Raw genomic sequence first — 17752 nt, 5'->3', positions numbered from 1 at the left:
TAACCATATAAGTAAAAAATGGTATTGGTCAATTTAATCATATAAAAAAAATATTAATTTGGTCTTTGAATTTGACCGTGAATTTGACCGTGAACCTTATTGATATTAATTTTAATCCCAAAGATTTGACAACTTTTTCGATGTAGAAGAATAACTTATAGTTTATGGTGAATCATATTTTGTGATCATATTATTAGAAATTTTTTCATATATTTCTGTGGGTTATAATTAATTATGATATTTTATTTTGTCAAAAACAGGTTAATATTATGATCCATTTAATGATACTCAAGTCCACTAATATTGTGATTAATTGTTTATGGGCTTTTAACATCTAATTTTAATCAATGTGGAAAAATAATGTGGGTCTAACCATTAGACCCATAATAAAAGGTGGTTATAGTTAATAAGTAATAAAGTTAGGTCTATTTTGTCATCACTTTATCAATTGCTAAATATGATTTATCCCATTGAAAACTTTAATACAAGGAAAGTGTAATAAGACAAAGTAAGACTTAATTTTTGAGTTTTGCATAAATCATTCTCATCTTTTTTATTATGTCTTCAACAAGTAAATATTATTTATGTTATATAAATACATTTTTGATAGATTTATTTATCTTAACTTATCATATATATATATATATATGTGTGTGTGTGTGTGTGTGTGTGTGTGTATTCATATAATATTTGTTACGATGATTGCTTATTCTTTTTCAATTCAAGCAATCTGTTATACATTATGTTATTAGTTTGTTCCATTTTATTGAATGCCTATCTGATATAACATTTTATCCTGCATATGTTATATTCAATTCAATTTATGTTGGGCTTTGATTAAACTACCGGAATATGAAATTTTGGTATACTTTTAAATTTATTTTTATTTATTTAATTTTTCTGCTATAAATATTATTGATATTTGTTTAGTTAAAACTTAAAAGTTAGAATGCCTTAATTTATGGTTATTATTGTTTGAGTTCAAAATATGTGGAGAAGGCTCTTTGATTCATTTATGACTGATAAGGATGTTCTTTTGATGCATTTGTCCATTGACTGGATCATTATTTTGGATAAGACGAAACTAATTCCTATCCAAAAATTTTCATAAGAAATCTAATTGTGGAAAGTTTAAGACTTGGCTAAAGAACAAGCAAAAATTAGGAGGGGTTCAAAATTTTAAGGGAGCCTTGTCTGAGGAAAAACAAGTTAAGGGTAGGAAATGATCTTGAAGTTTGCGTTGAGAAAGTAGAAGATGTCAACCTAGTTTTAGCTTCTGGATTTGAATAGGTTTTGAAGGATACCTTTAATGTACCTTCTTTTAAGAGAAATTTGATTTATGTTTCTCGTTTAGACAAACTTGGTTTTAGTTTTACTTTTGGTGATAGGAAAATAAATCTAATATTAAACTCCCAAATTATTGGTTATGGATTTTTAGTTGATAGTTTATATAAATTGTCTTTGGATTCTAACAATATTTCTTTCATATTTAGTTGTTAAGAATTCTATTGCTAAAAGGTCTAAAGTTGAAGAAAAATCATATATGTGACACAAGTGCTTAGGTCATATTTATAGGAAAAGGGTTGAGAGATTGACAAAGACATATATTCTACCTCCTTAGGTTTTGATGACTTGAGTACTTGTGTGGATTGTATAGGGGAACATTTACTAAAAAAAAGGCACAACTAGAAGTTCATACAACCATTAGCGAACCCTTAAATTCTACAATTTATGGTAACAATTTTTTTTCATTACATTCTTTGATGATTTTCCTGATGTGGTTATCTTTACTTGATTAAAGAAAAATTTGAGGCACTTGAAAAGTTCAAAAATTTTAAAACCAAAATAGAAAAGGAGTTGGGAAAAGTCATTAAGATTGTAAGGTCTGACTCTGGTGGATAGTATTATGGTAAATATGGTGCCACAAGACAACATATAGGGCCATTCACCTTATACTTGTAGGATATTGGAATAGTTCCATAATACACCATGCTTGAGACACCTGAACAAAATCGTGTAGCCAAAAGGTGTAATAGAACACTTAAAGATATGATGAGAAGCATGATGAGTAGATGTAACTTACCAAAATTTTTGTTGGAAGAAGCCTTGAAAACAACCCTTTATATCCATTTGAGACCATAGTTGCGACTGGAGATATTATTGGCTCTCAAGCTAATTATATGCTTGATCCTTCTACTGTGTATGAGAATGCACAAATCAGTTGAGCATATTTCACAAGTTCCTTTGAGGAGGTCAACTAGAGAGAGGATACCTGCTATTGGTGGTGACTTTCAAGTCTATCTTAGTGAGGATGCATATGACATTAGAGATATTATTGATCCAAAGACAACTTTTTTGAATAGTGATTTGAGTGAGACAATATACATGCAACAATTGAACGTTTTTGTATTAATGGTAATGAGGACTTGGTATGTAAACTAAAAAAGTCAATTTATAGCTTGAAACAAGCTTTTAGGCAGTGGTACCTAAAATTTGATGAAGTGGTGAGCTACATGGGATTTGAGGAGAATAAGGTTGATTAGTGCATATACCTCAAGGTCACTGGGAGAAAATTTATCTTCCTTGTGCTATATGTGGGATATAATGTTTGCTTCTAATAACCTCGACATGCTGCATGAGACAAAGCATATACTAACAAGATCTTTTGATATGAAGGATCTTGGTGAGGCCTCTTTTGTGTTGGGGATTGAGATCCACAGAGATAGATCGTGCCATACACTCGGGTTATCACAAAAGGCTTCATTGATAGAGTCTTATAGAGATTCAATATGCAGAATTGTAAACATGGAGATGTTCCAGTTGTCAAAGGTGACAAATTCAACAAAGACCAATGTCCTAAGAATGAGATTGAGCGAGCAAAGATGAACAACAAACCTTTTGGGAGTGCTCTGGGCAACCTCATGTATGCTCAGGTATGCACTAGACTCGATATTGCTTTCATAGTTGGTGTTCTTGGTATATACCTGTCGAACCCTAAGAATGACCATTGGATAGTTTCTAAGAAGGTGATGAGGTACTTGCAGAAGACTAAGGAGTATATGCTTGTCTATAGGAAAGTTGACAACTTGGAGGTTGTAGGGTACACAAATTCATATCTTGATGGGTTCCTTGATGATAGGAGATCGACTTCTAGATACATCTTTATGATGTCTGGGGTGCGATATCTTGGATGAGTAAGAAACAAACTTTTGTTCCCTCTTATACTATGTAAGCAAAGTTCATTGCTTGTTTTGTTGTCAGTACTCATGTTGTTTGGTTGAGGAATCTTATGATAGGACATCACATTGTAGACTTCATTGCTAGGCAACTGAAGATTTTTTGTGATAACAACGTTGTTGTGTTTTATACAAAGAATAATAAGACTTCTAGAGGATCTAAGCACTTGGAGTTGAACTACTTAACTGTTATAGATCTTGAGAAAGATGGTTCTATAGTGGTAGATCATGCGGACAGAGATTCCATGTTGGTTGATCCATTGATCAAGGGACTTAGGCCTGTTGTTTTTAAACGACATCTTGAAAACATGGGCATTGTGAGTTCTTTTGATATTTTTGGTTAGTGGGAGCTTTAGATTCACATTATTTCCTTTTTCATGTTGTTGGATCCTTATTTTGAATTTTGGAAAATGACGTATTGATGACATTTTACATTTGATTTGATGAATAAATGATAATATGAATTTCATTACGATACCTTTTGTGTGTGTATATCAAATGTGAGATTATTAAAGCTCGGTGTTGTTAGGACCCCTATGCTAGTGGTCAACACCAAAATTCGAGCTTAGGCATAATGATATTAAAGCTCGGTGTAGTTAGGATCACTGTGTCGGTGATTGGCACTAGAATTGGAGTTGGCACATGACAGTTTCTTGATAAATCATGTAATTTGTCTGGCTTTCAGACACTTGAGAGAAATTAAGGATTGCTAGAGAAAATGATGGTATGAATTTTTAATCACATTGTCACATCATTTCTTGCTACACTCCACATTAATGACTAGTCGATAATATTTGTAATCATGGAAGGTGTTGCATCAATGAGAAATGTAATTACTAGCATGATTCGGTGTTACATGATTTTTGTTGGATGGATTCTTAATTAGGTGTTGTATCTTGGGATCATTTGTTTTGTGGCCATAGTATGTTATTAGCTAGAGAGTCATTTTTTAAAATATTTTTAAAATTTAAAATACACTATTTGTTTTTCCCAAGTGGGAGAATGTTAGAATTTTCACATATATTCTTGTGGGCTACAATTAATTGTAAAATTTTGTTTTGCCAAAAATGGATTAATATTATGATTCATTTGATGATACTTAAGTCCACTAATAATGTGATTAATTGTTTGGGGTTTTGGATACCTAATTCTGATCAGTGTAGCAAAATAGTGTGGGCCTAATCATTGGGCCCATAGTGAGAGGTGTCTAGGGTTAATAAATAACAAGGTTAGATCTTCTTTGTCGTCATGTTATCAATTGCTCTGTAGGATTTGTCCTATTGAAAACTCTAGTATAAAGAGAGTGTGATTAAACAAAGAAAGACTTAACTTTTGAGTTTTTAGAGGTCGCACTATGCACAAACCATTTTTATGTTTTTATCATGTCTTCAACACGTAAGTATTATGCCAGCATTTTAAACTCATAAGTTCATTTTTGGTAGATTTATTTATCTTACGCAAATATGGTAGGTTTTTTTTTTGTTTTTTTACAAGTTACCGATTATTTATTTTAGATCTAGACAATAAAGTTTACACTCTTCATATTGAAATGAAGTCATAGTTGGCATGAGTAACATCATTGTTCAGTCCATTGACAACTATTATAGCGACAATGACACCAACTAGCGAGAGTAAAAGCTTTTGTGAAGGCTACACTAGAACGCGCTGGATGCATTGTTAGCGAGCACATGCAGGTCTACTTATTGTGGTGGTATGCTCATCTTCAAAGAACCCAAAATCCTAAAGCAAATCACAAAAGTCGAAAGCCCTTTGCAGATTTATTCCTTTTCACAGATCTAACACAATCCCCACCCCTCACTCAAAGGGGAAGCCTTCGATTGTCATTTTGTGACTTGAACTTAGTTTCTAACTCTGCACATAAATGTATAGTTATTCATCAAAATTTAGTGGTTATGATATCAGTTTCCTTTAAAAAATGAAACAAAAATGGAAGAAATGCACTGGAAATGGCTGGAAGTTTGGCCGCTTGATTAAGGGGTGGATGAATAACTTCTAGAACGAATTCGTTTTGGTTTTCTCATAGAAGAAGGACATTACTTTTTCAAATAAAGGACAAATGTGTAAAATACTCATGCTATATAAAAAAATAATTGTTTATAACCCTTACAAAGGGTTGCAACCAACTCATCTAAACCCCTCAATATTCAATCAATAAATCTAACGATTATTGTAAACTTGTCCACCATAAACCACATCCTCCACTTGTCTAACTTAGCCTGTCTTAAATATCAATAATCAAATTGATTGACAAACACAAACATAAAAAACAATTTAACTATAATTATAAAAAAATTCTCTAATGCCCTTTTGTAGGATCAAAGGCTTACCACTAAGCTATAAGTTATACTTGTTAGCAAGGACATAAGTTTATTTCTTTAAACATTTTTTTAAGCCACACCTAGCTCGAGGGACTTCCAAGTGCCAAAGGTTGAAATGTTGAGCCTATTCACTAGGAGAGGTTGGATGTTAAGTTAACAAATTAATCTCTCCCTAGTGTCACTCGGAGAATTTAAACCCATGGCCTCGCTCTCTGATGCCACTTGTAGGATCAAGTGGTTATTACTAGGGTAAAAGTTATAACTATTATCAAGAGTGTAACTTTATTTCCTTAAATAATTTTTTAGAGTAGCATATAGCTTAAGGGGTTGCGCCTATTACAAGCGTAATAGGTTATGATGTTAAGTCCATCGAATCCAAGGAGGGACACCGGATGTTAAGCCAACAAATTAAATACACTATTGGAATCAAAGACATGAAAAATGTCAAGCCTCTAAAATCTTATAGTTTTGATTATAAAAAAGGTTATTAAATTTTGATGAACAAATGAGGCTATTTGAGGTATGCAAATTGAACTTGCATCCAATGAAGAAATAGGTATATTCATTATAACTTGCATATGCTAAAAATCGATTTTGTACTTAGAGTCCAATGAGCTGTTAAAATCCGTGTCCAAAGTTTGTTTTCATAAAATTCAACATCTAACACACTATTAAAAAAGAATCGTCTAATGCTTCTATATAGAAAATTTGTATCTAATGTTATTTTAGAAATAACTTAAGTCTTCTATTGTCCAAAGTGAACACATGTTTAAGCTCTTCATTCAATATGTTCGTTTCGTTAAGGATTCATGCTTTGGACTTCCATCCTCGAATAAACCTTAGTTGAAATTACCTTTGCATTGAAAATGCTCTAACATTTAAATATCTTTAGCATTTAACAAAAAGTTTGATATTCTAAATATAAATACAACCCTTGATCAAAAGTAGTCAACCAAGGCAAGTACAGAAAAAGAAAGTCAAAAGAAGGAATGTACAAAAAAGCAAGTTTGCATTCCAGAAAAGTACATACCTTTTGGTGAAAAGAACAATCACAAATTCTCTCCTCGTTCAAAGGAAGACACGTATGAAGTAAAAACGAGAAAAATCTCTTCATGCATTAAATGAAGACTCGAAAGAAACAAAAACTTATTTGTTCACAACAAATATTTCCTAAAGAAGCTTATAAAAGGAAGACCCGAAGAGAAGAAAACAAGTTACACACTGTGAACATGTTGTCAAACATCTTTCTCTTTGCTCCGAAACTTGATGATAGTTCCTACAAGCTCAAAATAGTCATATCATTTGCTTAACAAGTTTAGCTTGAATTGCTTAGCAAAAAGGATTTAACCATTTAAATTAAGAAACACAACATGGACGGTAAAGTTTACACTTTTTTTTATCATATCAATTAGACATTTTCAAGATCTCTCTCTTTTCTCATGTGGATATGTGTTTTATACACTATTATCACGGACTCACGGCTAGTAAAAAAAAATCTCACATTCATCTCAAACTACTGTATTTTATATTTATCTAGAAACTTATGTTAGCAATCACTTATCACTTTTAATCTACAATCTCTAATCTCTATCTCTAAATAAAATTTTAATGTTTTTCAAAACTATTAATAGTTAAAAGTAACTTTATATCAATATTTTGTGTAAATCTAAAATATAATTTTTAACTTGGTCATTTTAAATCTAAAGCATTTATGACTAAGATATATAATAAAAATACAAATTATTAGGGGTGTTTACGAGTACGAGTCACCTCTGAACTCGAATTGACCTAAACGGATCCGAACAATTTGGGTTGGATCATTTATGTATTTGGATCAAAATCGAACTAAACCGATCAAAACCATTCATATACGGGTTGAGTCATGGTTTTAAATTTATAGATCCGATTAAAACTGATCAAAAATTTTAGAGTTGTTTAATTTGGTTTTAATTATGTTTGTACTTAGAGTTATATATATCTAATGATTAAGCAATTAGTGACTCAAATCGAATCTTGTTCATTGATTAACTACAAATATAACTAAGTGAATTTACTACAAAGCAAGGAACATGAAAGGTTAAGAAAACAAATGCTTGAATGTTGTTAGATGATGTTGTGATGAGTTAAGGAAAGTGTTGGGGGCTCCGCTTGCAAGAACTACTCTTGATGTAATCTTAATAGATTTTTCTCTTTTTAACGTGAATATGATTATTACCCGGACCTTCTAACATACTCTAGTCATGATCCCTCAAGTGAGAGAGTCTAAATCACCTAATATCGCTCCTAATCCCTTAAGAGTTATATTAAATAATTTACATTATGAGCAAAGATACATGCATAGGCTAGACAATACCACTCTATCCCGAGACATAGATTACCTAAATGTTTTCCCCAGTTCTTAGCATATAAATATTTTCCATGCCTAAATCCTAAAACAGTTTATGAAAATAGATGATCAAACCAAAGACATGTGAATGAGCACAAAGATGAACAATAATATCAATATCATATTAATAGATAGTTTGGAATCATTACATCAAAGAGAGTTTGGTTTGTAGAGCTCCCGACAATGGGTGGTTTTAGCCTCTGATTGTCATGAGAGACTTACAAATATAAAAGTGAGATGAAAGGAAAGAAAATGGAAGAAAAATGGATTGAAACGGATTGACCAGAGCTCTAAAAACATATTTTTCTTGCACTGACTTCTTTGTTTTTCTCTTCTTCTTTGTTCCTCTGCTTCTTCTATGGTTACTTGGTGCTTAGGAAAACAAATGTTTCCTTTCTTTTTATATGCTTCACCAACTAATGGGTTAATCAGAACTTTCCTGTGCGCTTAGGGTGACACTCGTGCTGAGCGCGCATGTTCAGCTAGATCAAGTGGTTATGCGCTAAGCCCCAGGAAGTGCGCTTGCTCGTGACAATTGTCTTTCAATGCGAGTTCTTCAATTGCCTTCCATGCCTTTGCTACAACTCTACACAAAACTCAGCCAAAGTTACTATAAAATCATTAACTTAAGCATCTTTTGGACAAAAACTCAGAAGAAGTGAAATTCATATTGTTTTAACACAAAATAAGCAATAAAAGATAAGAAAATGAGATAATTGCTATGTGATTTCAGTATATAAATGGCGTATGCATAACACTTATCAACTCCAAGTGTAGGAATTACAAGTGTTGAGACTACTAGTATTAAAACTTCTTAAGGTATTACTTTCAGATACATTATTATTGGTTTTACCTTTTTTCATATTTATTTTTTTTGTCATATTTATAATATTAATGGATTATATTTTTTTTCATTTGTTTCAATAAATCTAGTTGCAACAAATCTGGTTGCAGCAAAACTTATTGCAAAAAATTAATTTGTAAGAAATAGTTATGATTCAAACTATTAGAGTAAATCTTGTTAAAAAAAATATTTTATTTTAATTTTTATTAGCCTATTGTAGAATATTATGTTGATGGTATTAAATAGATCAATTTTACTACTTTTAGACATTTAATAATATTGTGTTAATTATATTGGATATTTGGATGAATAATGATTTAAAATAGTAATTCTAAGAAAAAAATGTCAAATTTAAATATATATAACACGTTGGCCCGAACTAAACCAAACTGTTTATGAATGGGTTGGATTGGGTTTTAAAAAATAATGAAAATTGAACCAAACCAAATCGATCAAATTTGAGGATTGAGTCCTAAATTTGGCCAAAATTGACCTGAATCGTCCCAGGAACACCCCTAACCCTAAATATTATAATCCATGTGAACTAAATATGTAAAAATAAAATCTCAATAAGAAAACAAATAAAAAAATAAAAATAGGCTAAATAGTAAAATTTCTCCAAAAAGTATGAGATGTTAATAAATTAATCCATAAAAGAGAGAAAAATTAAATTTAGTACTTAAATATACAAAAAATATAACAAATTAATCATTAAAACACTTTAATAATAAATTAGTCTATAAATTTTATAACTTAATATTAAATTGATATTCAAAAAATACAACTTATTATCATATTGATTATTTAACATTACAACCTAATAATAAAATAGTCTCACAAATTTTATGATAAAACTAACTTATCATACTTTTTATGTGAGAAACTAAATTTATATTATCCATCTTTGAATGTTACCCGATAAAAATATCATCTTGTAACCACTATCCAGATAGTAAAAGGAAAAAGGATAATAAGTTATCTTGCCGCGTAGCCGCCCAGTGGGAACTCGCAATTGGCGACTGCTGCTAGAACCTTCTTTTGTTATCTCGCAATGGCTGACTTAAGCCCCAAGCCATTACCAAACCTATAAATACACGCCTTCTTTTTATTCTTCTTCTTCAATTCATATTCATAATCCACATTTATTCATCAGTTTTTCGTTCCCTTCACAAAACTCAGAACCCTAACTATATCCATGGCATCGGGTGGAACAGAAGCTTTTCCAGATTTGGGTAAACACTGCCAGCACCGCGATTGCAACCAGCTCGATTTTCTTCCTTTCACCTGCGACGGTTGCCAACAGGTAATTCATTATTCATCACCCTTTTTAGTTCCCATAGCATCATAATTAGAACGCCTTATAACTTATGCACCTAACAACTTGTATTTTTTTTTATTCTCAATAAAATAAAATAAAATCTCTTGTTCATCATGTCTATAATCATTAATCAAAATATCGGTGCTGGAGATGTATAATACTTTTGCGTCAATAATTGGAATAGCATAAGTGATTAGTATTGTGTCTGGATTTGTATTTGAGAGCTTTCAACTTGCGTTTCAGAGCCTCCAACGTGTTTTTCTTTCTTACAAAAATATCTTATATTTGATTATTTTAGTCGGGGGTAATTTTACTTTTTCAAACATGTTAGGCTAAAAATTGAAAGAAAAAGCCCTTTTCACGGCAGGATAAGAATTTTACATTAGAATTTATTTTTATGATGAAAATTGAAAGTATAAGTTACTTTAGACGGTCATTCAACCCTAAGTTATGCACAGTAAAATGGTTGAATGTATAATAATTACTTCAAAATCACAACTTTTCAATTGATTCATATTGTAAAACTTTTTATAATGATAATGTATTGAAATTAAGTTCTTGTTTGAAACTCATTTTAATCAAAATTATTTTTATAAAATCAAATTAATATGTAATGTTGTGGTGTGATTAATTTGTGCAGTAGATTTTACAAGGTCAATTGAACAGTTATCATACCGATTATTGTTTTCTCAATCGGTTGTAATGGAAAATTAACTGTTATCAATCAATCAAATTTGTGGAATAAATATTATTACTCGTAAAAAAATTAAAAAAATAAAATAAAATTTAGAATAATGTACTACTAATCAATTCAAATTGGCATATGTAAGATATATGAATTACGATCATGTATGTGGAAACAAATAAAAGTATCTTGATTTTATTCTCTTCTTATTAATGAATCTATAAGTCTATTTTGATTAGAAAAATCATAATAAATCCTTGATTGTTGTAGTGAATTACTAAGAAATGTTTGTAAATAGTTCACATGGCCAACAACACTAACATGGCTGCAATGCAATGGCAGATCTTTTGTTTGGAACACAGATCCTACAAGTCCCACGCGTGCCTGAAATCCGACCACAACAGCAGAAAGGTTGTTGTTTGCGAAGCATGTTCCATGTCCATCGAGACCACCGGCCATGTGGGACAAGACGAGGAGGCAATCTTGCAGAAGCACCTCAAGTCTGGTAATTGTGACCCTACCAAGAAGAAGAAACCAATTTGTCCCGTCAAGCGTTGCAGGGAGGTTTTGACGTTTTCCAACACCAGCACATGTAAAACTTGCCACATTAAGGTGTGCCTCAAGCATCGTTTCCCTGCTGATCATGCCTGTAGCAGAGGAGCTTCAGCTTCTTCATCAGCTTGTGTTTCTAATGGTTTGTGGAACAATCGGTTCTTGACTGCTTTTGCCAAGAGGACTGGACAAGAATGTGCCAAAAATGGTGCAACTTGTTCTACTTCTCCTCCTAGTACACCTTCTGTTAAGGCCTATTGATTGCTACATGCTTGATGTGTTACTTATTGATTCTTGGGTGGTTTGATGGCAATACAGTATTGCTTTACAGTGTAATTTGAATGTTCATGATTACATTGCATCCATGAACTACGATATTGAAATCATCTGTATTGGGATTTGTTTTGATTTGGATCATATCTGTCATTGTACACAAACAAGGTTTTAAATTTCAGTGGAGGTTGTCACATTCTTTGATATTACAACAAATTATAGACAAAAACGACTGATGCAGTCATGCAGACACAATTGTAGTTGTGGACACCTTAAAAATCTTGACATTGAGTCACATTTTAAAAATCCTTGCGAATTAATGTTACCCATATAAAATAAGCTCATAAATATATCACTTTTCAATGTACATCCTTGTTCATAGAAACATACTAAAGATTTCCTTGTCATGCATACTATTCATCGGTTGTGTTGGTTTTACTGATGGTAAAGATATGAAACTTAAAACAAAACTAGCTAAAACAAAGCTGCGTTTTTTGCATCTGCAGCCAAAAAATGAAATGAAGAGGTGAATGAGATTTGTAATAGAGTAAAGTAGGAATGCAGTTAGAAAAAATACATCTCATTTTCGGTAAATACAAATATATTACCTACTTATCGTTACACTTTTCTTTTCACTTGTCTTTCAAAACATACAGCCTGTAACAACGGACAAGTAACTCAATACACAATAATCTGTGCTACATGTTGGCTGTTGATTCTTTAATTTCATCCAAGGTGATAGTCTGCAAGGAAGAAAATAGCAAATTTAATTTAAGAGCAGGAAATATTATATTCTAATAAAAAATATGTATGAGCTAGATGAAGGAGCAAAACCATATAGCAGAGCACTTGCAGACAACACAGCAAAATCAAAATTTGAAAAAATTGAATTAAAGAATTACCTGTTCATTGCCAGCAAAATCGTTATCAGGTGTGAGAAATAGCATGCAGTGGCACTCCTTCCTGTCAAACAAAACCACAAGTTGAAAATCAATATGACAATTTTGAGCTTACGTTTTTTCATCCATCTTTCTCAACAAATAAAAGCACAAAATATACAAGGGCTTTCATAGCATAAAAATACACGGGGTATAAACCGAAATAGTGAAAGTTACACTGCCTCCGAAAATATAAACTAAGAAAGGCAGCCAGGTTTAAAACCTGATAACAAGGTCCCTACAATGGTTTTTGGCCGACTTTATCACAAGCTATCTTGAACAAATAGTATTTACAAGATAAATAAGATCTGTGATACGGTTGTTTCATGCATAAATATCAAGTCTCTAGCTTCTTGCATTATAATCAATGCATAGCATCTGCCAAGAATGCTATATATGCTGATTTCAAAGAATTATTAATACAATCCCAAATGAAACTGGTTTAAACAAGCATATGCTTGTATTGTAATAAACGTAGTCATTACAAAAAAAGGAGCTTCAAACTTGATAACCTGAAATCAAAGAAGGCATATTTTTTATACTAGTAATACAGATATGCATACCTCTCTCTCATGGGAACACAAGGGCAATTCCAAAATCCTTGTGCAACCTCAGCAGCTTTATCATCGTAATGCCTAAAATACAATGATTTTGGGCTTAGACTTGGAAAGTTAGAAGACATCAATACTGATCAAACTATGCAGCCACACTGTCAGAACTATAGTATGAAGACAAATTCTGCTTGACAACAAGCTAAAAGAACAAGTATCTACCGGCAAGGGCACAGTGGTGCACCCAACGTATCTTTATGGTCAGCCAACCCCTGTTTCAAAATAGAAATAACATAAGAAAATCAAGAAAATGACTAGCTCCAATATTAGCATTATGCAGATATGGTATGTTCATTTTCGTCTGTCAATTTCTGAATTGCACAATTGAAGTATGAGTTATTACTGGAATATAATACAGCTCATCAGATCACAATCTGGGAAAATTTCTTTCTGATAACATGTAACTTTATTTCAACATGTCAATCATTGTTCAAATTTTCCTTCATTTTCCTGATTTTCTTTTTTCGAAAAGCCTTAATATGACAATCAAATCACAATCTGAGAAGCTTATTTCAGACTACATATATCTTCATTCCACATGTCAATCTTGGTAGTTTAAATAATTTTCCCTTCATTTTCCTAATTTGATTTTTCCAAAAAAAAAAACCTTGATATGAACACTATCAAAATTTACCACAAAATTTTCTCAATTAGATTACCCAACTGTGCAGATTCTAGCTGAGAAATGTCATATTATGCACTGGCAGTTATGAATCAAGCTAGTTAACTTATTTAGCTATATATTACATATATTACATATTACAAACTATTCAACCAACTTCAGCTCCTATTGTAATTTTTAGTCATTTTCCCATCCAAGGATTCTGTCCACCACATGATCAATTGGACAACTAGAAACATAAAAAAGTTGCATTTTACATATAAAAAAGACAAACAAAATTCAAACAGATGCATTGAAACCAGAAAAACATTATATGACAAGGGGCATGATTTGATAATGTTTAAAATGAACTATTGTGAGAAGATGTTTTTTTGTCTGAGACACTCAATATCTGGAAGAGTGGAAGTTACATTTAACTCTGATTAATGAGTCAAGTCAGGTGTGTTGGGTTACAAGTGTTAGGTGAAGTCCCACATTGGGTAGAAGTGGAAAGGTTGAACACCATATAAGTGAGGAGAAGACCCATAAACCTGAGCCTTAAGGTTTTGGGTTAGAGTATAGTGTTAGGCTTCCTTATGTGGTGGCTCGTGGTCCACAGGTATACCCCTCGAATCTCCCCAACAATTGGTATCAGAGCCGATGATTCAAGTTGGTGACCGACTCAGACGAGTATGCAAGTACCGCAGGTGGCCAGAATGGCTAGCGGCACAGCGTGCCCCGCAGGTGAAGCGGGGTGGCCAGAATGGCTAGCGGGCAGGGCAAGTACCGCAGGTGACCATGGCTATACTCGTGGATGATAAAGACTTCCGCTCGAGAGGGAGACTACCATGTGGAAGAGACTCACACTTGAGGGGGAGATGCGTTGGGTTACAAGTGTGAGGTGAAGTCCCACATCGGGTAGAAGTGGAAAGGTTGAACACCATATAAGTGAGGAAAAGACCTATAAACCTGAGCCTTAAGGTTTTGGGTTAGAGTGTGGTGTCAGGCTTCCTTATGTGGTGGCTCGCGGTCTACAGGTGTACCCCTCGAATCTCCCCAACAAGGTGGACCCAACTAAGGGGTCAAAGAGTCTATTTCTCCATTCGCAAGATTCGAACCAAAGACCTTTTATATAAAAAGCAACTTAAAGTTTGGCGAAAATCTTCCTAAAAGTACTTTGGATATTAACTATATTACAATATCAAATTGCAAATATAGTTATTATTCTTGAGATATTACTAGATCAATTTAAAAGGATGTCATAATATTATCATAGTTTCAGGAAGAAATCAGCCAACCAAAATCTAAAGTCATAGAACCTGGTATTTCGGAATAGGAAAATATGGAAACTGGCCCTGAAATTTATAGGTAGCCCTTGGTATTAAAGTAAAGCAGAAAGGAAAAGGAAGAAAAAAAGTCACAAAGACAGGTACACAGGAGTTCCAAATGCTGAGAGATTCCTCCCAATTCACTCAGCAATTGCTTAATTCCCTTGTTCCCTCACAGTCTCACTGGCCAGTTCCCCACACTTATTTATCCCACACTTTAGTGATGCAGAATCATTCTCCCCCCAAAATCTCCAATCAACAGATACCAGCTTTTTTTGTTTGTTTGTTTGTTTGTTTGGCTGCTAAAAAAAACACATGCCAGCTTGCCTGTCAGTTAACAACCTCAACAGCCTCCTCCAATTCCCTATTGATTTTCCTTCTCCTCTACATGCAGCCCAATCTGCTACTTTGACCCTTTACTCTATTGAAGCAGCCCATGCTGTTTCTTCTTCCTACTGTAGTATTGGGCTAAGGGTTTATGACTAAGATAAAAAGCAAATTCAGCTTGTAAACCTAAAATATAAAACCACCTAGAAAAATCTTGACTTAAAACAGGTAATTGTGGGTATCTAAGAGTAGTAAGGAGTGGTTGATTTTCTTCAAACAAGTCAACCAACCTCCTTCCTTTCTTGCGACAATTTCTTCTTTAAACCAAAAGAAAAATAATTACCTCTGTAATGTGCACAAAATTTACTAAGCAAGTAGCTTACCATTCTCCATCCAAAACTTTAAACTAGGTCTTACTGTAATTTCAATTCTTGAATAGTCTTAAAAATCCTGGAAACCCCACTATAAACATACTACATCAGAAAAACCTAATATTTAAGACAAATCTTCAGCTTACCAAACAAGCTAAGATTGACATCTCCCAGCATTTTCATCGAAGTAATTTAAGTATCCATGACTTCTACATTGCCAAATACCAAATTGGACAGATGGAGAACTGAAGGAGTGGGGAACATATTTATGAATCCTAATAGTAATAGCTTGACAAGAAAACCTAGTAGTCATTACAAATTCGGGCTTCTTTAACAAGAAAGATGATGCCCCCTTGGTCTTATCAACAAATAAAATTTAATATCCCTAACCCCTACAGAAATTCCCCAGTTTTTAAGCATGTAAGGTGACAGACAGAGGAAAAAAAATCTAGTTATTTGATAAGAATATCATACTAATATAAAGAGATGGATTGCTTGATAAAGATACAAGGAAATTTGGGGCAAATGACTAATTGCAGGAATATGTAGCAGCACAATTTGGAGACAGTTAAATCTTGTATAAGTAATGCAAGCAGCACCTAATACACACCTAATGTAAAATTCACTTGATATGCTACGAAAACAGGTATAGATACCACAAAGCTTAAATTCAACTAGAGATGAACCCTTTAAAAATTCCTAACAGTTAATTTCAATTTATATTGAAATACAACAACGAAACTCCCATGACATTCACTTCTTACAAAACTGCATAACTTCCTAACATTACAGGACTAAGAGGACTTACTGCCCCAAGATTCATATCATCAATTAAAGGAGTATCAAACTATGAGATTGTTATTTGGCAAGGTCTTCTACTCAAAGTAAAAGGGAAACCATGTATTAAAAAAAATTAGAATTCATATTAATAAGATAATACTATGCCAAAGATAGAGGGTGAGTGTACCTTGATAACAACAGAAGTGACCCCCTTGTCAACACAAAAGTATGTTCCTGACTTACGGGCGTATTGCTCTGAGAACTTCCTCATAATTTCAACGGATTTATCTGAAGGTTCCGCTGAAAGAACAAGAAAAATATTACTATTGAACTGCAATGATATCAAATCCTCAAATTAAAAGCACAACCATTACAAACAGAAAACTGACCTTCAAAAAAAAAAAAATTAAACAAATAAACCACGGGGTCATAGTTTCTCAAACTTTATTTTTTCTTTTTGGAAAAGAAAATGAATTAAATTAATTTATTATTTCTATAAACACCTCCACAGTCTACGCTCTACACACATGCAATGCATGTGCAGCTGACAAGTGACAACCTTTTATTCTACCTGATACAAGTTCTGTCAAAATCGAAAAAGTTTTCAAATTTGACAAACACGAACCTCAACCCCAAAACCCAATTGACGAGTTACAAAATTAATCGTAGTCAAAAAACACTCCAAATGTCAGGACTTAAGAGCATTTCCACAAACACCTTGTTGATGACACACACAATGATGAAACTTACAAAGAAAGATAAGAGAAGAATTGGGAAGCAACACCAACACCTAACTGGGGCGTTGAAAATCGGATCGGAAGAAATTGCGTAAAAAACGAAGAGAAAGCACAGCATTGGAATGAAGCGTACCTTGGGCTCGAACAACGAAGGGATTCCGGTGGCGGCGGAAAGGGGTTGCGACGGAGGGAACGGCGACGGCGAAGGTGGAAGCTTGGGTGGTCATTGCCGTAGTGAGAAAAGGGAATGGTTTGTGTGTGTGGTTCCCAGATTGTGTGAGAAAGAAAGACCGAAACAAAACAACACCTGTATGCTCTGCACTTTATATGTTCTTATCTTCGTTTTTTTTGTATTATTTGTAAACCATTTTTTTAAAATTGATTTATTATGCTGTGGTTCATGGAAACCATTACCGCATAAATTAA

At 33.0% G+C, this 17752-nt stretch overlaps 2 protein-coding genes across 4 annotated transcripts; one reads left to right on the top strand and one right to left on the bottom strand.

Annotated features, from left to right (window-relative positions):
* The first annotated feature begins 9766 nt into the window (after positions 1 to 9766).
* Positions 9767 to 11857, top strand: LOC100500384 (AN1-like zinc finger protein). Its single transcript, NM_001250285.2, has 2 exons — positions 9767 to 10108; positions 11151 to 11857. The coding sequence occupies exons 1-2, from the start codon at positions 10001 to 10003 to the stop codon at positions 11619 to 11621; spliced, it is 579 nt and encodes a 192-aa protein (NP_001237214.2). The 5' UTR covers positions 9767 to 10000; the 3' UTR covers positions 11622 to 11857.
* On the bottom strand, positions 11051 to 17676 carry FTRC (ferredoxin thioredoxin reductase precursor). 3 transcript variants are annotated; one of them, XR_003263773.2, is made up of 7 exons: positions 17460 to 17676; positions 16777 to 16889; positions 13345 to 13394; positions 13135 to 13206; positions 12536 to 12596; positions 12242 to 12376; positions 11051 to 11780 (listed from the first exon to the last, which is right to left on the bottom strand). XR_003263773.2 is itself a non-coding variant. In NM_001249397.2 (6 exons), the coding sequence occupies exons 1-6, from the start codon at positions 17551 to 17553 to the stop codon at positions 12332 to 12334; spliced, it is 435 nt and encodes a 144-aa protein (NP_001236326.1). In that variant the 5' UTR covers positions 17554 to 17623; the 3' UTR covers positions 12141 to 12331. The 3 variants fall into 3 exon arrangements, 1 of the variants encoding a protein (NP_001236326.1); XR_003263772.2 differs by lacking the exon at positions 11051 to 11780 and adding an exon at positions 11931 to 12133; NM_001249397.2 differs by lacking the exon at positions 11051 to 11780 and having other exon boundaries at positions 12141 to 12376; positions 17460 to 17623.
* Positions 17677 to 17752: the final 76 nt, after the last annotated feature.

This window comes from Glycine max, chromosome 13 (assembly GCF_000004515.6).
Source record: "Glycine max cultivar Williams 82 chromosome 13, Glycine_max_v4.0, whole genome shotgun sequence".
In the NCBI taxonomy this organism is placed as follows: Eukaryota; Viridiplantae; Streptophyta; class Magnoliopsida; order Fabales; family Fabaceae; genus Glycine; species Glycine max.
Note: the sequence above shows the minus strand (reverse complement) of the source record. Positions and strands in the feature narration are given on the sequence as shown.

Coding starts and splice junctions, on each gene's coding strand:
- LOC100500384 (NM_001250285.2), top strand. CDS start 10,001: ATGGCATCGGGTGGAACAGAAGCTTTTCCAGATTTGGGTAAACACTGC. Junction 10,109..11,150: donor CCTGCGACGGTTGCCAACAG/GTAATTCATTAT, acceptor ATGCAATGGCAG/ATCTTTTGTTTGGAACACAG.
- FTRC (NM_001249397.2), bottom strand. CDS start 17,553: ATGACCACCCAAGCTTCCACCTTCGCCGTCGCCGTTCCCTCCGTCGCA. Junction 16,890..17,459: donor CTTCGTTGTTCGAGCCCAAG/GTACGCTTCATT, acceptor TTGTTCTTTCAG/CGGAACCTTCAGATAAATCC. Junction 12,377..12,535: donor ATTTTGCTGGCAATGAACAG/GTAATTCTTTAA, acceptor TCTTCCTTGCAG/ACTATCACCTTGGATGAAAT.